We start from the raw sequence: 27,758 nt of genomic DNA, 5'->3' as shown, positions 1-27,758 counted from the left end.
ATGACGATGACGTTAGAATTCAAGAAGGGGTACCATGATGATGTCGGCATTCAATAGATACCTGGTTACCTTAGAAACCATACCATATAACCATTGTAGCGGAAACATTGTAAACCCAGACGAATTTAGACTTCAAATATCAAACACCTACCTATGCAATCCATGAACATATGAACATATAATAGTTAACTTATAGAATCGGAAACGGCTAGCCTATTATGCTAGTACCCTGCTAACAAAAGAATAGTGTTGGCCAAAACCATGAAGCAACGAAAACCTAAAAGACTTCCTTTCCCCACCTCTTGGAACTTCCAAAACCATAAAACCCGTCGGAATGACGCAGCGTTCACATCGACTCGAAAAGATTGCCTTCCTTAGACAAATTCTTCGACTGCAAGTTACGCCAACGCGGTCATGTTGGTGCTATTTAATAAAAGATTTCTCATTAGCATACATTGTAAACGGCTCCACAATGGCCGCCATGCTTAGTACCCAGTTTCCATAGCTGCGTCTCTTCTATAGTGGGATCGCGGCAAAAGAAAAAGTGGAAAGCAGAATGATGGCCAAAAATGGAAACGCAATGGAACTAGACTTTCTTCAGGACCTCAGTAGCCTAATACGTGACGACCCTAAGGAATTAGGCAGCTGAGGTTATTATTTCATGAAGTCACGGGCTCAAAAAAAGAAAGAAAAAACGAAACAAAGCTTCGACCAAGGAAGTTAGGTAGCCGTCAACGAATGTGTATCTATTATCTGTGCTAGCCATTGTTTCCTTAAGAACGGAAACAGAGGCCGGTACGATATCCGGTATGGGAAACTCAAAGAACAATGGCAATGATGTCAGAGTATAAAAAAACTCTTTTGGCGAATACAATTCAAATCACGTCGAAGAAAAACGACAGAAAATTGTAAAATGAGATCAAAAAGTTTTACTTATAAGAAACGTGATTTTACTGATGACAACTAAATAGTCTCCCCGCTCCCCTACCCTCTCCTCCCCTTCCCTCTATACACTCCGCTCTTTAACCCAGTCTCCCCTCTGCAATGTAGTCCAACATTCCCGTTCTCTAAAAATTACACAACCCCACTTTCCCTCCTTTACTCTCATATCTTTGAAACGATGAAAAGTGATATTATTACGAGAGGACAAGTAGAAACACGTACGAGGAGGAGATGAAAAAACGAACGGTCGAACCTTCTTACGTGAAGGGCAGGGATCGGCAAAACATAAATAAGGACTGGTTTGATTACAATGAGAAGCTACTCAGCCAATCAGAGGCCGGCAATTTGTGAATCAACACTCGTCCACAGACGCAATACAGTAAAATGTTGCTCTGAAAACTGGGAATATCTCCCTAATTCTCGCCAATATTCGGCCTTATCTTTCACCTCTAGACATCCTCAATACATGAATGTGATATAAGGATTGTAAGATGCCTCGCAAGGGAGGTTTTGGTTGTTTTGGATCGCGATCAGATCATCCTGAGATTCGCTATGGGATCAGCGATGGCTCTGGAGTTCAAGTTCTTCGTGAATTTTCCCTACCAATGCCGGAAGAAAGCGAGCTTAATATCAAGTTTGCCGAGCTTGTGGTGAGTCAACAGTGAACACAAAATGACTTGGACACCAATATAAATTTCTACGAATTTGATATTTTAGGAATTTTAGAGTGTAAAGCTCTTCAAAACCAAGTGAACACAGAGGAGGCGTGCCGAAAGGCAACACAACCAACTTTGACGGATTTTTATTTATCGACCAAATAACTTCGACTTCCTGCTTTGAAATTCCATCACTAAACCTTGAATATTCACTACTTTAGTTAGTCGTGGTCCCCTTTTAAATAGTACTCCATGGCTGTCCGAAAACCTTTTGTTGTCTATCATACGAGTTTTCATTGATCATGAAATTTGTTATATTGGGTATTGACTGGAATCACGCCAAAATGTCAGATATTTTCATTGTCTATCGCCAATCTACCATCTATTCTACAGCCCTTAGAAAGTTCGTATTTGAATAAAGGGCTATCTCCAAATTATTTTCCTTTTTTCGAGTTATTTAGTAAAATTATCGATGTACAAGCGCTCTGTATTATCAATCGAAAATGCTAGATTTTCACGAAGCTTTGCAGCTGTCGAAATATATTAATTTCGTCCAAAATATGTTCCATGAAAGTTCATGAAATATTCGAAAATAACCATATGTCATTTTACCAAACAGTTCAAAACCATTAAAGCTTGGCTTTGATGTTAAATGAAGATATTTTCGCGCTCAGATATGCGAGAAACCTTAAAATAAAGACACTTGAGTGCTTAGTGGAAATACTGAAGTACTCGGTACATAAACCTTGATGAGATCAGCAATATGTCAAACTTTATTCTGCCAATATATCTTTGTGTATTCCTTCGTATTTTCATTCGTTGTACTTTGGCAATGACTAAAAGCTGCTACAGATCCCTTTGTCATGCGTTTTCCACAAACACCATATTTACAAACTTTGACCACGTTGTTTGTGTTGTTCTTTGTGTAGGAAGAGCTTGACCTTACGGCTGTTCACAAAAAGGCCATGTTTGAACTCCCTCCAGAGAAAAAATGGCAACTCTACCTCTCCAAAAAGAAGGTAAAATAAGACTTATACTCGTTAGCAACACTGTAAGTTGTTGTGATTTTCATGATGTACGTGTGAACATTGATTAGATTATTCACACCAGTTCATACAGTAAAGTGCTCATGTATACGTGCTATTGAATCCCTGCAGTGTTTATAGAGATTATTGGCTACACCGGGCGACTATTGAAATGCTATGTTAATAGTAACTGCATGAATTCTGTTTTATATTTATCATAGGATAAACCAAAATGTTAACCAAAGTTTATTCTCTTTGAAGAAAAAAAGGTTTCTGATCTTATGAACATCATAAAGAAAGTTTTTTTTTTGAAAATTTGCTGTAAATTATTTGTAAAATGAATGAAATAATAATAATTTTCTTCTCTCAATGGAAAATTTTTGTGATGTAGCAACCCGTCTATTAAGATAAATTGGTTCAAACTCAAAAAATTATTGGACTTTTTTGGATAAATGATATTAGTCTACAATATTATATTTGCATTTCAAGCCTCAAGGCATATAAAATTTCCCAATAATTTTCTGGAGTGCGCCTATGAGAAACGCAAGTAAAAAAACAGATGATTTCTGATTTTGGCTTGTCGATTCAAAATGTTCTACCTTTTTTGCTATATTTAATTCCAAAAAACTAACATTCTTGTTGTCATAAAGAAATTATCAACATTAAAGCCCATATTCCTTTTTTTATTCTATTGCTTCTCATTTCTCTTTTCAAATTATTTAACCTCTCAGGAACAACAAGAACATAGCTCGACCAGTTACCCAGAATACTACATAGACCAGCTTAATGCATTAAACAATCAAAAGGTAATCTAATAACTTTATCACAGCCCTATTAGGGGGTAATCATGTCCCAGGGCTGAAAACAATGGCTGGACATTGGACAATGTCAAGCCAAAATCAAAACTTGTCTGGTCAAATCTTTGCTTTGCTGTCAGAAATAGGATGATTAAGCTAAAACTAATTTGGCCTGCGATCGTGTTGGGCAACTGACCAACCCTTATTTTAAGCCCTGTGTCCACCAACTGAATCATCTCCTCCAACTGAAAAGAAGTCTGTAGTTCTTCGCTAGTTCAAGGCTCTCATGTCACCATTTCGAGGCCATTTCCCTTGTTAGAATTTATCCCTAACAGGGCCTCCTAATATTATTATTTTGTCTTATTTTAGCTTTGCCTCATATTTCTTCCACAATTGCCTTTGCAACTTCTTTCATTTTGTTTCTGCTCATATAGTTCGCATTTTCGAGTGTCTTGTTAAGTTATTACAGTCTTACGGACATGTAATTCGTAATAAGTATAATTAGAGGTTCCAAGATATTTCTACGCCCTTAGTTTCATTCATTCATGTACATTCAGTCTTTAGAGCTGCAGTTGTTAATATTTATATTATGTTATTTAATGTATTTAATTTTGTTATCTACAGTTATATTTTTCTAAGAGCAATGAAGAGAGTGAAAGAGCATCACTTCTTGATGGACTCAAAACGGCACTGAGAACGCAACCCCTAAGGTAGATAAAACATGTTTAAAAACAATGGGTTATAGAAAATATACTGTATAATATATGCATGTTGTGCTTAAATCACATTAACGATATTAGTCACCTGGAAAAACTAGAAATATGAGATTGCTGTGGATCATGGGAAACACTTCACACCAAACGATCCTTCATAGCGTACAGTAGATGTTTGCTCACTTGTGACAATTGCTTCCAAGGCAAATCAATAGTCCATGAAGATGGGTGCGTTAGGACTGCACCAGTTATTATAGATTACATTGTATTACAAAGTTGTGGACTACTTTGTGATAATGTGTCTTCTTTTTTAGGTTTGTTCATAGATTTGTTGAACTGGATGGTCTTTCCTGTTTATTGGGTCTTTTAGAAAGCATGGATTTTCATACATGGTAAACCAGTAAAAAAATACAATCTTATTAGCTATTCCAAATTTGAAAAAAGAAATGGGTAAAGTTGGCATTGCAGTGCATTGTGGGACTGTTTGGTGGACTCTTTTCTGAGATGGAGTCTATTTTTTCCTCTAAGACAGCCCCACAATGCAATGCAATGCCAACTCTGACCAGTTGTTTCCTCAAACTCAGAAAATTAGTATCCATAGGATATAATATAGAATAGAATATGTATTAGCCATTTTGAGGTTAAGGTAAATATTGGGTCAAGTTGGCATCACAGTGCATGGTGTGGCTGTTTAATTAAGGGAATATATTTCCTAAATGGCGGCTATTTTGTCACCTACAATAGCCCCACAATGCACTGCAATACCAACTCCACCCAGCTTTTCCCTCAACCTTAGAATGGCTAAGAGATTTATGATACCTGCATGGGGGGAGGGGGGTGGGTGTATGCCCCTGTATACATGTAGTAAATATAATAATAGATAGCATAATACTAGTGCATCAATTTGAATTCTAATCATGATTGTATATTTTCTTATGATTTCTCCAGTCAAAGCAAGATTCATACTGCAGTGATTGGGTGTTTCAAAGCCCTGATGAACAGCTCTGTAAGTAGTATATTACTAGCATTAGGTACCAGGTATTATGTATTGTGTACTAAATAAATTAAGCACTTTCCACTTAGATTATATTTTTTGTTCTTTTTAGCATGATAAGCACTTTCCAATGGGATTTTTTTTTTTTGTTCTTTTTAGCATGGTAGAGCTCATGTTCTTGCCCATCCGTCATGCATTAATATCATTGCACAAAGTTTAATGACTGAAAATGTGAAGACCAAGATTCAAGGTATTTATGTTTGTACAGGATGCATATAAGTCTGTCAGATTATCAGAGAGTAAAATTAAGCAAAAAGCATACTGGTGTAACAATGGTTCATGGTCTTTACCACTGTTCTCATCAAGGATCAAGACCACAGCAAAATCAGTCAATACGACAAAGAAAACAACAAAAATATCAATAAGATTAATGAAAGTGGAATAACTGGTTGCATTCTCAATTGAATAAAAACAAATGTGATTGCCAATCCTCTGATACATGCGACTTTAACCTTGTTTATCGCAGTGCTTGAAATTCTTGGTGCTGTCTGCCTCGTTCCTGGTGGACACAAGAAAGCATTAGATGCTATGACACACTTCCAGAGATTTGCGGAGGAGAGAACGAGGTTTCAGGTGAGGAAAACTAATCAGACAGGAAAGATGTCAGATGATGACCAATGTGACAGTGGTCATAACAGTGTTGGAGTTGATAATGGTATTGTTGTTGGTGGTTGTGATGGTGATGAAAAACATGATGATGTTAATGGATCCACTCTTTCCAAAACGTTATGGTGATGACTTCATTTCGTGGCTTTTAAATAAACCCTTCTGACCAATTTGTGTTAAAATTCAAACCCTCTGTCTGTTTTTCAGAGTAGAGAATAATATTATTGTACAGTAATGGGAAAGATGTCTATAAAACTGAACAACCCTACAAGTTTATAAACCCAATAGTCTACGAATTAATTTGTTTGATTAAACAGAGATAATTAAAACCACATTTTTATAAGTAATGTTTTTTGTCTCATAATATATAGATTTTATTAAATGACCTTGACCGAAGCACTGGAATATACAGCGAAGAATTCAACCTCAAGATTGCCATAATGTCATTCATTAATGCAGCTTTGAAGTATGGAGCTGGTGCTGTAAGTATATTATTATTAGCTAGAACAAGTCAGTTTATCAAGAAATCAGTAAAATAAATAAATGGAGTTTTAGCAGTGTCATATTTGGCATTTCCACTTAATGACTATCAATCCACCAGGGAAGCATGGGTGGCATGCTCTGCTTATGTGCTGCCTCTCTTCAAGTGACCCAGGTTTGAGTCCTGCCAATCTCGGTGTGGTACTGTATGTGAGTAGAGTTGTTTGTTGGCTCTCTTTTGTGCTTCGGGTGTTCTTCTCTGGGTTCTCAAATTTCCTCTCTCCTCAAAAATCAACTTCTAAATTACAATACGATCTTTGGGCTTTCACCTAGTTTGGATCCTAGCTCTGTTGTGATTGTCCCACGCTGTGATAACACAGCTAAAGTTTATTATATTCTATATTTTAAAATTCCAATTAGAATTTAGAAGTTGATTTTTGTAGATGGTGGAAAACTGGAGAAGCGAGAGTAAAATTTCTTAAGCACAGTAAAAACCAACAAGTTACTCAACTCACATATGACACTGAGTATAAGGGCATTGAGGGATACATTTTTGTTTTAAATTTGCCTCGTCATAAGAGTGAGATCTTATTGCCAGAGTATAGGAAGTAATAAATGATGTAACACCCAGTGCCAGTAGGGTACCGGCCAACAACATACTATTAACCTAGCACTCTACTGTGACCAATTTTGAAGTCACATTTCCCATGTTTTTTTTTCAAAATAATAATGCCGAGTTATTTTACTCATAGGAATATCTGGAGTTCAGAGTACATTTGCGCTTTGAATTTTTGATGCTTGGTATCCAACCAGTTATCGAGAAGCTAAGAACAATGGAAAATGCCACTCTGACCAGGTAAAGTACTTTACCATCTGCCTGTTTTCCCAACTGGTTGCACATTTATACTGTCTTTGAAATAGAATTTTTTTTTATATACCAGCTTAAGGGCAGATTTATAAAATTCAAGGAAGAAACTATACACTGGCTTTCTAGGTAGCAACCAACCTCCCCCTCCCCCATCCCCCATCATCCTGGGTCTGCAGCTGTTCCTGTGTGGAAATAAAAGATTTGGATTACTGTGTATTCCCTCTAATATGTCTGTAATTTGTCCTTGATTCTTGTAGACATTTAAACTTCTTTGACATGGTGAGAACAGAAGATGAAAAAGAGTTGGCCAAAAGATATGGAATGGTAAGAGATTATAATTGATTTATATATATTATAATATCTGTTAAACAATTTGCTTTGATATCAATATATGTCAGTGGGAAGTCTTGTGTACTGTAACTTGTATTTTGGACTTGTGTTACATTGATAAAAGATTAAGGCTAAGCTAAAGAAATATTAATATGTTAAAAACCTTCTCTTGTTCAGAGATGTGATTGGTCATCCTAACTGGTATCTTTGTCTTGTTTAGCCTTTCATAGATTTCCGTAGTGCAAGTGGAATGCTAGAACTGCTAAAAAGAAAAGTAGGGCATACTTCATCATACCCTCATCTACTTTCAATCCTACATCATTTATTACTCCTACCAAGTAAGTGCAATGGAACACTTGTAAACTCATATTGAAGTGCTTCAAATTGTAGCATGGGTTGGCATCACTGCTAGTGCGTCATCTTTCACCATTGTGAATCCAATGGGTCTGATTGCTTGTTCAAGCCCTGCGATTGCCATAATGTGAATTGAGTTTGTTAGATGTGTTGTTCTCTCCTGTGCCACAAGGGATTTTTCCAGGTTCCCTGCTTTTCCTCCTTTGATTGCTGGTTCAAGCCCTGCGATTGCCATAATGTGAATTGAGTTTGTTAGATGTGTTGTTCTCTCCTGTGCCACAAGGGATTTTTCCAGGTTCCCTGCTTTTCCTCCTTTGATTGCTGGTTCAAGCCCTGCGATTGCCATAATGTGAATTGAGTTTGTTAGATGTGTTGTTCTCTCCTGTGCCACAAGGAGTTTTCTGCAAGTTCCCTGATTTTCCTCCTTCATGCCAGTTGAGGGTTCAGTGTATTTGAATGTAGTAAAGAGTGTCTATGGAGGATACATGGCCCTACAAGCTTCTAAAGCCTACCATGTATAAATAAAATTATTTATTTTATTATTTACTTTCTCAATCATATGCGTGGAATTGTACAAATCACCATCCTGGCGTACTAGAGTTTCAGTAGACGTCATCATGGCCATTTCAAGACATTCCAAAGGCATAGCCTTTGAAAACTTGTTTTTTTCTCCAAACAATGTTCATCGAAACACTTTTCTTTTGATGGCAAATTGTACAATTCAGCATGTGTGAGATTAGGAAGGACTTTAAGTTAATAGCCTTTTGCTGTGAAACTATAGTTACGTACCAGTTTTACTCTACAACCTTATATGAATGGCACTTCAATTAATTTAAATGATTTTGATTCCATTGTTTCTCACTCTCTTTAGATGAACATTCAGTTGCTCGTCATATGTGGCAGTTGATTGACAGGGCCATACAACAGGTCGTACTTCAGCAGGAAGATGGTGGTGACCCCGATGTTGCACCTATGGATATTAATGTCAATTATATTATAGACTCGTAAGTTAAAAATTTGTTGACAAATTATGATTTGTCTAAATGTAATCCATGGGACCTCAATCAAGTTGCACTTTAAAATGGATATTTAACAAATAAACCGGCTTTTTCCCTGCTCCGTTTAGTAATAAAGAATGTAGGAAGTAGCGTAAGCATGAAAGAAGTGAAAGGAAGTTTTTGACAAATCAGAGCACACATACTAGCCTAACTATATAATAATAAATCATATGGCAGTGAAAATCACATTACAGATGTGGTGCTGAGATCTTGAAAGTGTCATACCTGAGCATTTTGATTGGACAAACAGTAATCACACGCACTTTGATTGGTTTGACAACTTTTATCAATTCCCAATGGTTCTGTGAGAGTAAAAGTAATAGTAACCATCACCCGGTCAGCTCAGTTGGTAAGAGCATCAGTCTGTTGTGTGGGAGGTCAGGGTTCAAGTCCGGATCAAAACTCAGAGTCTTAAAATAAGTGAGGAGAAGGTGCTGCCTTTGTAATTACATAAGCAAATGGTAAGACCTTCTTGTGGCTCAGATGACCACGTTAATGGTAGTCCCATCCCTAATTAACTACAGATGTTAACAGAGGACCACTAGTTTATCAGTTGAGTTAATGTTACATGCTATAGTATCCTCTACAGTACACTGTATAAAAAATGTTGATTGACAAGATTGTTTATTAAGTAACATTTGTCATAGAGCAGTTTTCGTATGTCTGTAAAAAAGTCGGGTGCGTGGGGGATTTTTTCTTGCACAATGTGATTGGTCTGGCAGTGCAGTGATGTTGGTGTGACCATGTCCGCTCCATGTTCCTGCCATGCTTTGGACATTTGATTGGATGGAGAGTAAATTCTTGTGCAATGTAATTTGTTTGGCATATCCCTAAACCAAACAGAAGATGGTAATGAAGAGAGTAGGCATGATTCTGTTATACTAACCAAATTTTTTACCATGTCATGATAGGTTAATACAAGAGAATGAAGGAGGAGGTAATAATATTTTGGTGTACTTGTGCATTTTTATGGTCATTAATACATGTAAATTATTACAAAAGAAAGGACAATATCTTGAGGTTTTTGTTTGCTTTGTCCCTTTAGTTGAGGACCTCAAATCAAAACTAAGCAAAAAGGAAAGAGAACTTGAAAGCAAGAAAGAAGAAATGGTAAGGGATCATTTCTAATCACAATTCAAAAAATGCATCTAAATAATGACTACAAATTGCGAAATTGTTACAGTGAGGAACCCTGAAAACTTTGAGTTTTTAATAATAATATTTAGTACTCGATATTGCTCATTCTAACATTCTAAGTATGAAGTGTCACTTCTTTAAAATGCTTGCTGTAAATAATCACTTGAGCCAATTGATAGGAAATAAGATTCATTTTGATCACCTGGTGTATTTGAAAAATAATAATGCTTCATTTTAGGGGATTTTTTTGCAACTGTAGAAAGTTCAGGATATAATAACCTGGAAAAAAAGCTTGTGTTCAAGGCTCAATTGTCCTCACAGTAAATTCAATATTGTTTGTCTTAGGTTCATGACCTGGACTCAGCATCACATATGAGTAGAGTTTGTTAGATACTTCCCTTTGATTTGAGTGTTATCTGTTTTCCCTCGCTTCGCAAAACCTGACATGCTAACTCCCAATTCAATCTGTGAGTAAGTCATGCACTGACTTACAGTAGATCATTCCAGAGCTCAATTTGTGAATTAGCCAATAAAATTTTAATGTATATGATCTTGAAAACAGGATGAAGTTAAAGAAGCTCTGGATAAAATGGTAGTGAAATTAGAAAGAAATAATCAAGAACTACAAGAAGCAATGCAGCGCATACGAGAACAAGACCAGAAACTTTCTGATGTAAGTGTGTTTTGTGTGTTCCTAAAATATCTTAGGCCCAAACCACAGTAATGCATTTTCCTTCACAACAAAATGTCTGTTTTGCATGTGCATTTAAAATGTTGCATAATTTCTGATTGAGCGAAAATGCTATGAAAAAAAACATAGACACGATCAAAATTTCAATGGCTTTTTGGGCATGACCTTAATTAATAATTACATATTGTGCCATGTACAAATCTTTGTTTAAAGATGTCTTTGTGTTTCCTCATTTTCTACGGTTATTGTTGTAAAGAGCGCAAATCCTGCTATCTCTTTTCAGTTTGACAATGAAGTAAGCGAAAGGAAACGACTTGAAGAAGTAATCAAAAGTGTGGGTGGTTCAATTCCTGATGACCTTAAAATCTCCAAACTAGCAAATGCACTCAAACCTTCTCCAATGTCTGGAACTGCGCCACCACCACCGCCACCTCCACCACCACCCCCAGGGGGTGCTGCCCCTCCCCCACCTCCACCACCAGGACCCCCTGGGGGAGGCTTTGCACCGCCACCTCCTGCACCAAGTAAGATACACCTGTTTTGAAGAAGGTTGTCTGTGCCAAACGAGATAGCTTATAGTGATAGAGGACAGGTCATTCAAAGTACTAAGAATAGCTAGAAAGATTAGGTGTTTGTTTTTATGATTCTCTTGAAGAAGAATGAAGTTAGTGTTGAGATATTCAATGTTGCTTGCAGTCCATGAAGCCATTTTAAACACCTAGATTATTTTATGAGTGGCCATTTTCCATTTGGTCGTTGTATGACCTATCACTTATTACCTATCTTCTTTGGCTAGGACAACTTTTTCGAAGTAGTTGAAGTAGGTTGATATTGCATGGCTATGATGCATGATAATGTGGGGGCTATGCAAACAAATGTGCATTTTTCTTTTCTTTAGGGATTTGTATAATTATTTTTTGAATTATTTTGGTTTTTCAAACTTTTCATTTTTCACTGTGCATGCAGGGGGATTAATTCCACACAGAGAGAGGCCATAGGTTAAATATTCTTGCTTTGTCATTGGTATAAACTGAGTGAGCTAAAGAATTGCTGAACTAAGAATATTTTGTAGAAGTTTGGTTATAAAATGTACCTTTTTTATTGCTACTCAAAAACTATAGTTTTCCTTCAAAAATGCCTTCATCCAGAGAACTACAGCACAGACCCAAGATATTCTCTTTATTAATATTCTTTTCTCGTGTGTTAGATCAAGCAAACACTCCGGGAGGAGGATTCTTTGGTTTCAGTAGACAACCCAACAGAAAAGCACCAAAACCATCTCATCCACTCAAATCATTCAACTGGTCTAAATTACCTGACGTAAGCATGCCCTTTTCTGCTTTTTTGTTTTTGATTGGTTTATTGGTTGCTGTTGCTGCTGTTATTGCTATTGCTGCTGTTGTTGCTGCTGCTGTTGTTGCTGCTGCTGTTGTTGCTGCTGCTGTTGTTGCTGCTGCTGTTGTTGCTGCTGCTGTTGTTGCTGCTGCTGTTGTTGCTGCTGCTGTTGTTGCTGCTGCTGTTGTTGCTGCTGCTGTTGTTGCTACTGCTGTTGTTGCTGCTGCTGTTATTGCTATTGCTGCTGTTGTTGCTGCTGCTACTGTTGTTGTTGAATGGTGGTGGTTGATTGGTTGTTACTGTTTTGTGGAGAACAAGTTCAATGTCAGACTTCTCGATGAGCTGAAACTTGACATGAGCTACAAGAAAAGAAATTGGTCTTTTGTATCCTGTAGTTAGTAATTTGAAATAAAAGTGGATGTTATTTTCTTAAATTATTTTCGTTTTTGTAATCCACAGTCCAAGATAAAAGGCACAGTTTGGACAGACATCGATGACTCAGAGGTAAAGTATTTTTTTGTAAAGTAAGTTGCAATTGATTGGCTGATAGTTTACTGAGTAACTTTCTTTATGTGGTTAAATAAAATATTTAAGCAAAGTTAGACTTGAACTAAGTTGCCTGTTATCGCAAGTATCTGTCATCAAAAGGCTATAGCTTCGCGGCCATCTGATAAGCAAATTAATGTCTCACGCAATGAGATGAATGATGAACAGATGGTATCTGGGGACGAAGCTTGCATCGGGTGCTATCCAATTTCGCTAACGCCACGTGCTATCCGATTTCGCTAACGCTATGCGCTATCTCATATCGCTAACGCTAGCTTACGCAGTTTGTACGCTACACCAACGCTATTTGTTTTTACGCTATACTCTCGTTATGTCTCGGGCTACACGAAGTAGTACGGCCGTACTCTCTGCAGAAGACCGGCAGGAGATTATCCGGGAGGTTGTTCAAGCGGTTTTGGAGGCATCCTCTGCAAATGGGTCAGGAAACTCGTCCTCCTCGCCACCTTATTCTTCACAGCCTGCACTGCCAACTTCTTCCACCTCCGCAGTGGTTTCTGCTACGCAGGACGCTACAGGTACGTCTATTTTACCTGTACCTTCATTCGCCAGCACTTTTACGCTACCATCGCAGTCATTGGCTGACACGAGCGCTACGCTAGCTTTCTCAGCATCTGTGCCGAGCTCCGTCTCGTCGGTTTGGGCGCCATCATTGCCATCTGTTTCGGCGGTCTTGCATCAGCCTTTTATCGTTGGCCCAGGTTGCTCTCCCGTTCCCGCAAAGCTGGTTACCCAGATCGTCAGTGGCAAGTTCGTCGACATGAGCGATCTCATTTCTCCTAACCTGGTGGAGACGGAAAACGAGCCCCAACTCTTCTTTGATGGTCGCATCGTTTTGACCTCTACGCCCAAGCGCCAGCGGCGAAAGGTAGAGGACATAATGACGTGGGTCGAGGCGTTCAGCATTTACTCGCTCGTGCTGACTTCTTATTTTCCCAATCGCTGGAAAGATCTTTTGCTCTACAAGCTGCTTATTCTGCGAACCTATCGCCAGTTTAGCGGCCGGGCTTGGCTGTCTTACGATAAGGCTTTTCGTGAGCACGCAGCAGCAAGCAAACTCACAGACTGGTCGCACATCAATAGCCAGCTCTACAGTTTCCACACCGCGGGATCTGTCTCACGCGCTCTCAGTGCTACAGCTGCTGAAGGAGCAGAACCCAAGGGCTCATCCAATAGCGACACCATATGCCGTTCTTGGAATCGGGGGCAGTGTTCTTCGCGTTATAGTGGCTGCCGCTTCGCACACAAGTGCTCTTCATGTTCTGGCCGCCATCGCTTGGTAGATTGCCCGAGTGGGATCGACGAGTCTTCGGAGTCCAAACGGAAATCCACGTTTGCCGAGTCGTCGGGGGAACTTCACAGGTCTAAGCGCCGCTAATCCAAGCACGCTAGTACTTTACGTTATACTTATGGTTCTTACAAAAAAAAAAAAAAAAATGTTCCGTTTAATTTGTTCTTTAGCTTTAGCTATCTTGTATAGCACTCTATAATTTTCGCTCGTAATCTTGTCTAGACAGTTCAAGTGCATTTAGATTGTGTATTGTCAATTGTCTGGAACGTTTCAATGGTCTCGGGACATTTCGTTCCGTCGTTATTTCTTTTCTGCATGCTAGGCTTTATAAGAAACGCAGACAATGTCATTGGTATTTCATTGCATATGATATATATACATATATATATATATATTTTAAAAAAAAAAAAAAAAAAAACCTTTCGTGCTAGGACTTTTGTGTTATCTCTCTATGCTGTCATACCTTTTAGCGCGTTATATTTACAAAACCTTGATACAATCTTTTCGCGTAACCAGGCCCTTAAGAAATTAGCTTTGCTGTCAGTCTGGCCTCTATGATTGGCTGCGGCGTTATTAGGACAATTAAGCCGTCTTCTAGCTGTCTCTGTAGGTCCCTTTGTATGCTATCGCAACAGCATTTCAAGCTTTACGTCGGGACCCTCTTACGCGTTTATTTTGCTAATTTTTCGTTCTTTTCGAGTCCCGTGTTATCGCCAGAGTGGGTCCTCCCCCTCCCATAGCATGTACTTTACTCTCGATATATTATGTTTATGTGCATGTAATTTTACCCCGTCTAAGTTCCTATCTAGGGTAATTAGCTTTACTCGTCGTTTATCGCCTCACGTATCTCTTTTTAAGTCGTGTGAGCAGTTCGGAACATCTGCCGGTCACTATTATTTTCACGGTCGTATTGTATCTTCTTTCAGCTATGCTTAACCTCCCGTTGGTATCTGACGTCACGCCCCTTAGTGTTGAGTGGTTTTCCCAAGAGTTGCTATCACACCCAGACCAGATTGAAGTGGCTTATGTTTTAAGTGGGATTCGATATGGTTTCAAAGTTGGATTCCAAAGTCAACTCAGCTCTTTAAGATCGGCCAAGAGTAACAAGGAAACCGCTATCCACAACCCTCAGGTGATTAATTCGTATCTGCAAAACGAGGTCAGGTCGAACAGGGTCGCGGGCCCCTTCGCCGAACCTCCCCTTCCTGACCTGCACGTCAGCAGCTTTGGGGTGATACCTAAGCGTGGCCAGCCTGGAAAATGGAGGCTCATAGTCGACCTTTCATCTCCCAGGGGACTTAGCGTGAACGATGGTATCGACCGCGAGGCTTTTACCCTTCAGTATGTCAGGGTTAATCAAATCATTCGGATGATCTCTAGCCTTGGTACCGGAGCACTGATGGCAAAGTTCGACGTCGAATCGGCCTACCGTAATATTCCGGTTCATCCTTCTGACAGGTACCTTCTCGGTATGAAGTGGCGCGGAAAGTATTACGTTGACTTAGCGTTACCTTTTGGTCTTCGATCAGCCCCGTTTATTTTCAATGCGGTAGCCTCGATGATAGAGTGGATTTTGGTGAACAATTACCAAGTTAGCAATCTCGTTCATTATCTTGATGATTTTATCATGGCGGGCCCTCCTAACACTGACGCCTGCGCAGTTAACCTAGCTAAGTCACGTCAAGTATGCCGCACTCTAGGTGTTCCGCTACATCCCGACAAATGCATAGGCCCTGATACTACCCTGGTTGTTTTAGGCATCGAATTGGACTCAGTGAACCAAATTGCTCGTTTGCCAGCAGATAAGTTATGCAACCTTAAACTGTTGATTGCTACCTGGCGGTCGCGACGCTGGTGTAATAGACATCACCTAGAATCGTTGATTGGCCACCTCCACCACGCAGCGAAGGTGGTGTGGCCTGGTCGCACGTTTATACGGCGCATGATTGACCTGCTAGGCTGTTTCCGCAAGCGAGACCATCCTATACGTCTGAATTGCGAGTTCCATCGCGACTTAGACTGGTGGCACCAGTTCCTCTCTACGTGGCACGGGGTTTCTTTTTGGCTGTATCCTGGTATCCCAGTCGTAGGCGATACCCAGGTGGTATCGGACGCCTCAGGAGCAATTGGTTATGGAGCTTTTCTGGACCAAGCGTGGTTCAACGGTGTCTGGTTGGAGAAGCAGGGTTCTCAATCTATTGCATATAAGGAACTCTTTCCGATCGTTCTAGCCGCGCATGTGTGGGGCCATCGGTGGTCCAAAAAGCATGTCATCTTTCGTTCCGACAACGAGGCTGTGGTGTTCATGCTGAACGGCAGGACTTCTAAAGTCCCCGACCTGATGCGGCTGTTGCGCAGTCTGTTGCTAGCGGCAGCGCGCTTTAACTTTTCCTTTTCGTCGCTCCACATACCCGGCGTCCACAATGCAATCGCTGATGCCTTATCCCGTTTTCGTTGGCAGGAGTTCAGGCGTTTGGCTCCTTCAGCACACCGATCCCCAACTCCAATTCCGCATCAGCTTCTTCTCAACTTGACCAGTCCACTCTAAAGAAACAGTGTCAGGAATTCCTCCTAAATGGCCTGGCTCCCACCACACGTCGCACTTACGCGTCTGCTCAGCGTAAATTTATTGATTTTTGCCATCAGCTTGGCAAAGTTCCTGTCTTACCTGCAGATGAGAGAACTTTATGTCTTTTTGTAACGTTTCTGGCACAGTCGCTTCAGCATCGGTCTATTAAAGTCTACCTGTCAGCGGTTCGGGCCCTTCACATCGAGCAGGGTCACGCAGATCCATTGGTAAATTGTCCGCGGCTGCATCAAGTCTTTCGGGGCATTAAACGTTTCCAAGGGTCCCAGTTTTCACAGCGTCTACCGATTACCGACGCTCTCATGCTCACCATTTTCAAGGCCCTGGATATTGACTCGTTCGACCATGCCATGTTTTGGTCGTCATGTACGCTCGCATACTTTGGTTTCCTGCGATCGGCAGAGTTTACGGTCTCCAGCTTGGCCAGTTTCGACCCCACCATTCACCTGCAGGTCTCGGACTTGTCGTTTGATAATTTGGACCGACCATCGTGCTTACGGGTATGGATCAAAGCATCCAAAACCGATCCTTTCCGCGCAGGGTGCTATGTTCACATTGGTTGTGGCGTCTCCCCACTGTGTGCGGTGACTGCAATGTCCGCTTTTCTGCATAAAAGAGGAAATGCTTCAGGTCCACTATTCTTATTAAAGAATGGCCAACCATTGTCTCGAGAGTTGCTGACGTCGTGGCTGAGGGATATTTTCGCTGGTGCGGGAGTGACTGGTAATTTTTCCAGCCATAGCTTCAGGATTGGAGCCGCCACAGTTGCAGCGCGCAATGGTGTTCCAGATCACATGATCCAAACCCTTGGCAGATGGACTAGTAACGCTTATCAAAGTTATATCCGGACACCTACAGAATCCTTAGCCTCGATCTCGCGCTATCTTTCTCAAGCTTAATTTCCTGGAGTGACCTTAGTTTGGGTTGGTGCTTGGATCATTGTGGTGGGAGGCCCTTCTTCCTGTTCCTCCTCTCCAAGCACCTTGGAGAATCATTTGGAGGTGACAGGGTTGCCATAGTTACCGCTGACCTCCGCCGAGTTCCCGAGGCTCCTCCCACCCAAGCACCAACGCCAAGCTCATCTACGTGTGATGAGTTTAAATGTGGTTAAATAAAATATTTAAGCAAAGTTAGACTTGAACTAAGTTGCCTGTTATCGCAAGTATCTGTCATCAAAAGGCTATAGCTTCGCGGCCATCTGATAAGCAAATTAATGTCTCACGCAATGAGATGAATGATGAACAGATGGTATCTGGGGACGAAGCTTGCATCGGGTGCTATCCAATTTCGCTAACGCCACGTGCTATCCGATTTCGCTAACGCTATGCGCTATCTCATATCGCTAACGCTAGCTTACGCAGTTTGTACGCTACACCAACGCTATTTGTTTTCCCACCCACCCTCCACTAAGGTAAGTATAGGTAAGTATTCCACTGCCAAGTCAGTGTGACGGTGCTAGGTGGGAGGTGACAGGGTTGCCATAGTTACCGCTGACCTCCGCCGAGTTCCCGAGGCTCCTCCCACCCAAGCACCAACGCCAAGCTCATCTACGTGTGATTTACGCAGTAATCTACGTGTGATCTACGTGTGATTTCAGGTTTACGCAGTAATGGATTTTGAAGATTTTGATCGAATGTTTTCAGCTTATCAACGTAACGAGGTAAGAAAGCATTTTTATTCTCAAAATTCCTCTATCCTTTGCTCTCCTCTACTTCTCTCCTCTCCTTCTTTCCTCTCTTTTCTACTTCTCTCCTCTCTTCTCAGTGACTCAGTTGAAAAAAACTTGCAATAGACTTCTTGCATCATGTTGGAATGCAGCTCAATTTGGAGGACATGACAATAGGTTTCCAATTCCCAGGAGATTGAAAAAAAATTTTTTTTTGTTCTCCAAATTGAGATGCTTTGACGTTGCATGCAAGGGGTCTATTGGCATTCAAGACAAGCTAGATTGAGCAAGGTCATTTTGTGAATGGGTGACCAGAAACTATTTTTCTATTTTTCCTTCTTTTTTTTTGTGGGGAGGGGGGGGGGGGGGGGGGGGGTGGAGGAGGGGAGAAAGAGGAGGAAGGAAGATAAGAGGGTTGTCGTTGTTGATGTTTGATATACTCATAGCCCACTGCTAAAGTTGACTGAGTTACATACTATGTGAAAATTATGTAAAATCTATGTAAAGACAATAAATTACATTTACAGGAAAGCACACTTTTACACAGTATGTAAATTTTGTGCAATGTATGGAAAAATCATGTAAAATACCTGTAAACAATGTGTATGAATATCAAATGTAGATGTTGATTACATTTCGTCGCCATAGTAAAACTGTCTACTCAAATGTTTTGCCCAGTCTCCTAGTGGCAATTCAGGGGATTACCACCTAGTTTATCATTTGTTTCTATCAAGGACAATTGAAAGATAAAGTTTTTTCTCCTTTTCCTACAACAGAAAGATCCCAAAGACGTAACAGATAACAAGCCAAAAGAACTCTCACTGATTGATAATCGCCGAGCACAGGTACCCAACACATATCTCTAAAGTTTTGATTTTGCAAAGCATTCTGGTACTGGTAGTAAAATGACGCAACGGTACAAACCAGCGGCTTATTAGATTCAAAAACTTCATCCCTTCCTCCCACCATCCATTCACAGATCTCTTTCCCTCTCTCTCAATCCATTCATCCATTTCTATGTTTTGAAACAGATCCCATTGTTGGTCTTAAACTGACCTATTTTTCTCTTCTTGGTATTAGAACTGTGGAATATTATTATCAAAACTAAAGATGACAGACGAAGAGATCACGAATGCTATTTTAAGTATGGACGAGAAAGATGAATTATCAAAAGATATGGTAGAACAGGTTAGTAGATAAATATTACCTGATTATTAATTATTATTAAAATAAACCTACTAATGGTCTATCTCATATCCTGCGCTCTGATTGGTCCAGTTACTAGTGGTCTGTTAGTGATAGATCACTTGTAACGAAAAATAGCGATTTTAGAAACCAAAACAACGAAATAATAAATTATTTAAACCCAAATTTAACATTGTTTGTATCCATTTATTTGACCTTTTACTAGCTTTATACTAAAACAAAAGTCCCTTTCACAGTTCTCTCCGCCATCTTGAAAGGTAGCCATCTTGAAAGGTAGCCATCTTGAAAGGTAGCCATCTTGAAAGGTAGCCATCTTGAAAGGTAGCCATCTTGAAAGGTAGCCATCTTGAAAGGTAGCCATCTTGAAAGGTAGCCATCTTGAAAGGTAGCCATCTTGAAAGGTAGCCTTCCCTCCACCATCTTGAAAGGTAGCCTTTTCATCGAAGCAAGACGAACAGTGAGCATGCAATGATAAAGACCTTTTTTAACACCTTGGGCAATTATTCGTGTCTCTATCATTGCAAGCTTGCCGTTCGTCTTGCTTCGATGCAAAGGCACGGCTACCTTTCAAGATAGCGCAGAGGACTCTGAAGGGGACTATTAGACCTCTCATCCTCATGGTCTACGGGTCAATCCCGGGTCAATAGCTCATTCGGTCATCGAGGGTCTAATTGTTCAAATGAGGACGTTTCTCGACACGCAGGAAAGACATACTAATGACTGTCATTGTTTCTTTAGTTATTAAAGTATGTCCCAACACCAGCGGAAAAGAATTTATTGAATGAACACAACAAAAACCAGGACCAGTTTGCCAGAGCAGACAAATTCCTGTATGATATGAGTCGGTAAGTAACCATTCCTGATCTGGAAAAATCCTGAGATAAAAAAAAAAAAAAAATCATTTTCATTTTAAACGCAAAGTATTCGCTCTTCCAATGTGTTTCTCTTTTAGGATTGTTCATTACGAACAGAGGCTCAAGTCCTTATGTTATAAAAAAAGATTCGCTGAAAGAATGGGAGATGTCAAGCCAAAAGTACAAGGTAATGACAAGACCTCTTCAGTATTCATTGGAGGGTTCTTAGTCACTTGTAAACTAGTGTCGTATACGCCTTTTTGGCACTAAGATAGCTTTCTGTGTAAAAAACCTTCAGATTTGATCGATACCCTGAAGCTACATTCACAGCATTCATTTGCCTTGTGTTTCCCGATCACAACGGTTTATTATTATTATTTTTCAATTGCGCCCTTTATTTTTTTGTTTTTAGCTGTGATATCTGCCTGTAAGGAGCTGCATCGAAGCAAAAGGCTAAGAATTCTTCTAGAAGTTGTGTTGGCCTTTGGTAACTATATGAATCGAGGAGCTAGAGGCAATGCAGCAGGTAATAGGATTAAACAAGTACTCTATAAGGGATGAAGGCAAAACAATTTTTATCTCACGGTACCCGATTTAGGGGGAGGGGTGGTGTTACCCAGTACCCACCACCTCTGGAAGTGAAATCTTAGATTTTGTCGAAGTAACGAAGGACTAACCTACCGAAACGTCAGTTTAACAAAGCTTCTTACGGTGATTCAATTTATCCATAAGTTCCTACTGTTTTATTCAGAAACACCGACGCAGTCTACACTAGTTCTTTACTAGTCATCATCCACTCGTTAGTCTATAAATATCTGAATAACCTCTACTCATATCATCACCATCATCACCGCCTTCACCACCACCCCATTATCATCAGTCATCACCATCATTATTATCATCATCTCAATTTTCATCGTCTATCGAGACGATAGTCGTCTCCATTTGTCTTAGTTTTCAAACAGAATACGCAGTAATACTACGCTATGATGATATCAAGGAATATGGCTTCCCAGATATTGCATGTCGCAGCATTGAAATGCGTTTCGACAAGTCCTTGGCATCAAAATGGCTTTCCATAAAGCCTCTCGCATATTGTTACTTTTTAAATGGCTTTCTGTCGGTACACGTTTCTGCGTGCCGTGACATTGATATGGCTTCTCATTCACGATACTCATGCAGTAAATAGAATACTTACAGTCAAAACCAAACGAAAATCGTAAGGAAATTTTTAAATTTTTCTGATATTCATTTTGCGTTATCGTTTTTGCTTGTTTTCAGGTTTCAAACTCAATAGTCTTAATAATATAATAGATACCAAGTCAAGCGCCAATTCCAAAATTACCCTTCTTAACTATCTTGTCAGCGTTTTAGAAAAATCGGTAAGTATATTTTTAGGGTTTTTTCGATTAAACAGAATATTTTTTTGAACTCTTTTAAAACTTCTATGCGGGACGCAAACAAGGTGCTATGGTTAGTCAGAAATGAGTGCCATCTTGAAATTCTGAAGGAAATATAAAGATTGGTTTGTTGATGTACGTCTTGACTTTATACGGCGTGACATAAATCGCGCACTGTGATTGGTCCAGAAAGATACAGCCATCTTGCTGTCTCGGAAAAACAATTAACTTATGTTTGGGGTTCATTTAATTTTTAGTATCCAGACGTACTCAAATTAGAACAAGATCTTCCACATGTTCGAACAGCGGCAAAAGCCAAGTAAGTTTCTTGCTGTTTTCTTTCCCATCCCATCCCATCCCATACCATACCATACCATCTCATCCCATTCTATCCCATCGCATCCCATCCCATCCCATCGCATCCCATCCCATCGCATCCCATATCTTCCCATCACATCCCATCCTAACCCATCCTAACCCATCCTATCCCATCCTATCCCATCCCATCCCACCCACGCCATCCCATCCCATCCCACCCCATCCCAACGTTTTCTAGACAAAGTTTGATTGGCGTCCTGATATTCTTATCTGCCGCCATCATTTTTTGTCCTTTTTAAGTGAATCTGGAACGATGATGAACTCTGTTGAGAGCCAAGTGGGAAAGAGAAAGTGGGAAAGGGAAAGTGGGAAGAAGGGAAAATCCATTATTATAAAATGACCTTGTGTCAGAAAAACCTGGAAGAGCATTTTTTAACAAACATTCTTTTTAATGCAGCCTAAATGATCTCGAATCTGAAATTACCTCGATCAAAAAGGAACTAAAGGAGCTAGAAAAGGTAAGCAAAGTTAAGGTGGCTCTGTACCTTGAGCAAATTACTTATCCTCCAATATCTCAAAAGCAATTTAAAAACCGAGGTAAAAAGATGGAGAAAATAGGCAATGAAGTAAACGCACCAACGCTCGACAGCAATCTTATATTAATTCCGATTTCAGTAAAAACATGCTAATTCGAAAATTTCATCTTTCCTTTGAAACCTCTGAAAAAAATTTAGTATTGGATTGTTTGCGTCCGCCGGCGTATTTGCGATTTGAAGTTGCATGGTATCGCGCGGATAAAACCCAGTGGAGCCACCTTAAAATACACCTATTTCAAAAAAACGTTGGTGAAAGATCTGAAATTAATCTGAGACAGAGTAGCACGCTGCAAATTATACTCATTTCACAGCCGAACAATGTAGTTTCCTTTTAGATTGGAATATAAAGCATGGCGTTTGAGTTAAGAATGTAATTTTTCGTATATTAGCCAGGAAACATAAAAGCACAAATTTTCCATTTAGTCTCAGATCGCCCATTACAGATCTCACTCATTATAGCATTCCCGCATTAGATTATCCCTAGCTGAGGGAGGAAAACCAAATGATACGCCCTTTTCTCAGGGTTATTTTCATGTGGCTATTCGTAAGTGTTTGTGCTCCATCTGCTTTGCACAACTTCACTCCAGTTCTACGGAATCTAATCAAAAGATCTCCCCATTGTCGTCAGGTATGCTATGAATTTGTATGAACTAATAGATTTCCCCTCTTGATGGCTTACGTCATTGCAGGAGCTTGAATTCCAGACTCGAAAGAGAGAGAAAACAGCTGGGGACAAGTTCATCGAATCCATGAGTTCTTTCGTCAAAGTAGCTCAGTTTTCCTGCACGGAACTCACAGACGCATGGGACGAGTTGAAGCAAAAGGTTTGTTAATTGCAAAGGGGAAACCTCAGGCTAATTCCAGGCAGACCTGGCCACTAACAATCAAGATATTTTGCTCAACCTCACGAGTCCAATACTCAATGTACTAACAAATCACTCATGATTGTAAGCTGCACGGATGCTAATAGCGCCTTAATATGCAACCCGTAAAGTCCTCCACTGGTCATAAATGTAAAGTGCATTGAGACATTATGAAATGCGCTATATAAGAACCTCCCATTATTATTATTATTATTATTATTATTATTATTATTGTTATTGTTGTTGTTGTTGTTGTTGTTATTATTATTATTACTTGATTAATATTGCAAACGATAAATTTCGCCCGGAAGCCTTTATAGTCCCATTCAGTAATAACTATTGATTATTTATACATATTATTTATTCCTTCTTCAGTATCAGAAGATAGTCAAATTGTTCGGTGAAGATCCCAAATCAGTACAATCAGATAAATTCTTTGGTATATTTACTTCTTTTTTGGTTTCTTTTGCGGTGAGTGAACCTATAGACTTCTTTACCTTGGACGTAATGTTTTTTCCGTTTCATACCACATGTCATTCCCTTGAGTATTATTTCTTTTTTTAACGGTTGCGCATGAGAAGAAACATAAATATGGATACGTCTCAAACAAAGAATCTTATTCTCAGCACAATGACACGTGGTCTGAAATGGAAAAACATTGCATCCAAAAACCACTACCATCTACAATTAGACCGAATGGTTTATTGACACGTATACCATGAGGGCGAGAGGTCTAATTGTATAAACCTACTAATCGATCAAATAAATGGATACATTTATTTTTGCATTGTTTTGGTTTTTAAAACCTGTACTTTTCGGACTATTTACTCAATAGAACAACAGTAACTCAGCCATTCAGAGCGCAGGATTTGTGATAGACCATTAGTAGGTTTATGCTAAGAGGAAATATTCCATCGTTATTAATGAACTATTAGATAATCAAACAATTATTAGTTTTAAAACATGTCTTTTGCACAACCAGGAAGCGAAGAATCAAAATGAGGAGATTAAGAAGAAACGAGAAGCAGAAGAGAGGAAAGCCAAAGCAATGGTTGAGGTAATTCTTTATCCTCTTCCTTACCTAAGATTTATTAGGAGTACTTTGACGATACGGCGGCCATCTTGTATCGCAAGGCATCATGGGGCGTCCAAGGGGCAAATAAAGCTTTGTTACAGTAATGACGTCGATAGATATTTACAACTCGCGACATCACCTTTACCGATAAAAGAAAGACAAACACTCAAAAATCTATATATTTTTCGTTATCTTTGTTTTGTTTTGCCCTCTGGCAAGATGGCCGCCGCCAGTATCGTCGAGGTAGTCCGACTTGGTATGTTCTGTTTGTGCGATGTCTAACTTTTACTAACTTTGTTCAACAGCAAAAGGAAAAAGACAGACAAAAGTCAGCAGCCCGAAAGTTGATGACAGGGAGCGATAAAAGTAAAGACAAGAAGATGGCAAGTGGCAAAGGAGATAACAGAGGAGAATTTGACGACTTGATCTCTGCCCTGAGGACCGGTGACGTTTTTGGAGATGAGATGAGTAAGATGAAGGGCAGACGGAGAACAGCCGGTCCGAAATCAACTCGTAAAAACGAAACAAAAAATGAAAGAGAGCGACTAAATTAAATAATGCCAACACTTGGAAAACCTTTCCAATGTTTCTAAAAAATCGAAAGCAATCAAAGCCAGTCAGTGTCCGTGTAAAAATATGTTAAACTGACAAATGCTAAAAAAAGCCATTCGTGATATACCTAAGCAATCATTGGGCAAAATTACAGGAAGGACATCTTCAATCGTAAAAAAAGCATAACGAGAATTTTAGAAAATACAACCGCTCATAAAAAAATACTTTTTGTTTTTTAAAAAACAGTCAAATGTATTTGAAATGTATATACCCACCATAATATATACATCAAGCATCGTATACCATCCGTAATTGCCCTTCAAGCCCTTACAGGGTCGATGTCGACTTCCGCATAGCTTTGATAATTTTCGGGCAAGGTTTTAATGCTAAGAAGTTGTAGAGGTAGAGAGGTAGTGTTAAGGCGAAGCTAGGCGGCAATACAGTCCACCCTATAGTACTGTACCATATCTATCGAGTATTCGTTCCTATTCTATTGCGTCGTGGATGGATTCTTGCTCACATTAGCCATTTCGAGGGGGAAATGGGTCGAGCTTGCATTGCAATGCATTATGGTATTGTTTTTGAGTACAGTCTCAGGTCCCTAAGACAATCCCACAATGTACTGCAATACCAACTCTACCCACTTTTTACTTCGACCTCTGAATGACTATGCAGAGGGTCTGAACCACGTTTGTCAAAGGCCTAGTCTCCCCCAATTCATTCGTAAAGGGGTTGTATTAACTATACATCTATTTCAAAAATCTCTGGTGAAAGTTTTATTGCATCTTGCGTGCTGCATCTTGCTTGTTGCTTACCAATGTTGGACTGGGTTGTGGCCATATGCAATTTATGTCAACAGAATAAAATATACCGGGAAAATGTGCAGACAATATTTAGGAAAGTTATATATCGTGAGCTTTCGCTGATGGCATTCACAAAGTTCACAGTGCATTTCGGGTTTGGTATGCAACCTGCAACTAAACCTTTGCCGACTTCTTTTGAAATAGCTGTATACACTCGACCTGCGTAGCGGCGAGGGACTGTCTTGTAGTCTGAGGGAAAGTGAATAATGTTTTAAAGGGCGATGTTACTAAATTTAAGCATGGGAACCAATGTTTTCCCGTAAAAATATAAAAGAAAAAATATTTGGTTTAGTGAAGAGCCACTGTAGTAATATTGAGTTTTAATGGGCTGTTTTCAAGAGAGAGAGAGAGTAAAAGAGTTGAAGGAATAGCGACATTTTCTTGTTTGTTTTTGTGGGTTTTTCAGTCTTGTGTTTTTGTTTTGTTTGTACGTTTGCGCTCTTGTATAGTGATTATTTAAGTTATAAAATGTGACACAGTGCTGTAGTTTAAGGTAGCAGTCTCCAGAATTTTTTGAGATTTTGACATGTCGGGGACTGAGCTGGTTCAGTGTTGGTAAATAACACTTGATTAAAGAAAATAGTGATTTTACTTGGCTCAAGAAAAAATAGAGCGGTTTTAGTATGAGTAGATAACTACAGTACTGACAAACGGCACATTAAAATGATTTCCCATTGTCTTCCCATGCAGTAATTCATCCTATCATAACGCGTAGTTACGGTCACAATAATTTGCCGTGTAGTTTCGCACTAATTCCTACTTTGAACAATGTTAGTTTTTAAACAAACAGGTTTCACGGGCCAAGTGATAATTGGTTTACGAGTTCGGACGGCAGATCAAGTTTTTGATTTGGGTTACCTGTGTTCCCTCGAAATAACGGGGTGTTGGAGGAGCCATTAGACTGGGAAGTGCGGTCCTCGATTCATTTGCTAGCGGAGCGGATTTTTAGTTGGGCCTAGACCACCGTAATTCACCGTAAATCCTATAACCTGAGCATGCCTCGAATGACGTATATCTTTGTCTGTGAACGCGTTCAAACCTTGAGGGGACCGGAAGAGCACCTTCAGATTTATTCCCATACCCTGGGGTATTTGATAATTTTGTTACAGTTTAAAAATTGAAACAATCAATTGCATTTTCGCCTATATTCTCTTTCTGGACCAGTTACTGTAAAATGTCATAGCCGCTTCCTCCCGCTATAGAAACACAGCACAGAAAAAGTAACCATCAAAATAAAAAGTATGTTAATCGGTAAGGGACCGTTCATTTTTTTACTGGGGAGGGGGAGGGGGGTGAAAGTGAGCTTTGAGAGAGTGAAAACTCTGAGGGGAGGGTATACTAAAATATATAAACAGAACCGGAAGGGAGGAGTCATTCAGCGGAGAACTGGGGAGTCATAATTCTTCAAATGGGTTGCCAAGCAAATCGCACCACCCCCTTCCCCCCCTCCCACCCCACCTCTCCCCCCCCCCCCCACCACTCCTTCCCCCACCTTCCCTCCCTCAATATATATTTACATATTTGGCAAGTTTTAAAGAGTTCAAAAAATTCTAAATTTAACCTGTGCAGCTCAAAACACCCGCCAACCTGTAAGACTTGAATTTGGAATAAAATGGAACTATGGAACTCTTTCTGAGGAAGTCTAAGAAATATTTCATTATTTAAAAAGCATTCAATTAAACAGCTTTCCTACTGTGAATATTTTAATTGGGCATTATTTCAGGCTCTGGAGGGAAAACACAGGGAACCCGGATATCAATTTGTGCTTTCAAATGGAATATTCTAGGCGCGGATTTTGGGCCGCAATTTTTCAAAACATTCCTTCCTGCGAAATTATTTTATTACTGCGTTAATCATATGGTCTTTAGTATTTTTAT

General features: G+C 39.7%; 2 protein-coding genes across 2 annotated transcripts; both read left to right on the top strand.

Annotated features, from left to right (window-relative positions):
• The first annotated feature begins 1,295 nt into the window (after positions 1–1,295).
• LOC116289560 (disheveled-associated activator of morphogenesis 1-A) lies at positions 1,296–26,560 on the top strand. Its single transcript, XM_089040689.1, has 32 exons — positions 1,296–1,592; positions 2,528–2,617; positions 3,355–3,429; positions 4,045–4,130; positions 4,448–4,525; positions 5,082–5,139; positions 5,287–5,377; positions 5,654–5,760; positions 6,165–6,275; positions 7,026–7,129; positions 7,399–7,465; positions 7,692–7,809; positions 8,697–8,829; positions 9,795–9,820; positions 9,929–9,993; positions 10,583–10,693; positions 10,995–11,235; positions 11,919–12,031; positions 12,506–12,550; positions 18,086–18,148; positions 18,931–18,999; positions 19,235–19,342; positions 20,099–20,205; positions 20,313–20,401; positions 20,627–20,740; positions 21,496–21,596; positions 21,872–21,933; positions 22,390–22,450; positions 23,218–23,352; positions 23,767–23,862; positions 24,374–24,448; positions 24,772–26,560. The coding sequence occupies exons 1-32, from the start codon at positions 1,434–1,436 to the stop codon at positions 25,018–25,020; spliced, it is 3,207 nt and encodes a 1,068-aa protein (XP_088896815.1). The 5' UTR covers positions 1,296–1,433; the 3' UTR covers positions 25,021–26,560.
• Positions 12,571–16,567, top strand: LOC148905086 (uncharacterized). Its single transcript, XM_089040690.1, has 2 exons — positions 12,571–13,128; positions 14,828–16,567. Exons 1-2 carry the CDS (start codon positions 12,840–12,842, stop codon positions 16,447–16,449), a joined length of 1,911 nt encoding a protein of 636 aa, XP_088896816.1. The 5' UTR covers positions 12,571–12,839; the 3' UTR covers positions 16,450–16,567.
• Positions 26,561–27,758: the final 1,198 nt, after the last annotated feature.

Source organism: Actinia tenebrosa, unplaced genomic scaffold (assembly GCF_029948245.1).
Source record: "Actinia tenebrosa isolate PJP-AT-01 unplaced genomic scaffold, QUT_ActTen_1.0 PGA_scaffold8__29_contigs__length_14323225, whole genome shotgun sequence".
NCBI lineage: Eukaryota > Metazoa > Cnidaria > Anthozoa > Actiniaria > Actiniidae > Actinia > Actinia tenebrosa.
The sequence above is the reverse complement of the archived record's forward strand: the minus strand, read 5'-3'. Positions and strand labels throughout refer to the sequence as shown.

Coding starts and splice junctions, on each gene's coding strand:
- LOC116289560 (XM_089040689.1), top strand. CDS start 1,434: ATGCCTCGCAAGGGAGGTTTTGGTTGTTTTGGATCGCGATCAGATCAT. Junction 3,430..4,044: donor ATGCATTAAACAATCAAAAG/GTAATCTAATAA, acceptor TGTTATCTACAG/TTATATTTTTCTAAGAGCAA. Junction 6,276..7,025: donor TGAAGTATGGAGCTGGTGCT/GTAAGTATATTA, acceptor TTTTACTCATAG/GAATATCTGGAGTTCAGAGT.
- LOC148905086 (XM_089040690.1), top strand. CDS start 12,840: ATGCGCTATCTCATATCGCTAACGCTAGCTTACGCAGTTTGTACGCTA. Junction 13,129..14,827: donor TGCTACGCAGGACGCTACAG/GTACGTCTATTT, acceptor ATCTTCTTTCAG/CTATGCTTAACCTCCCGTTG.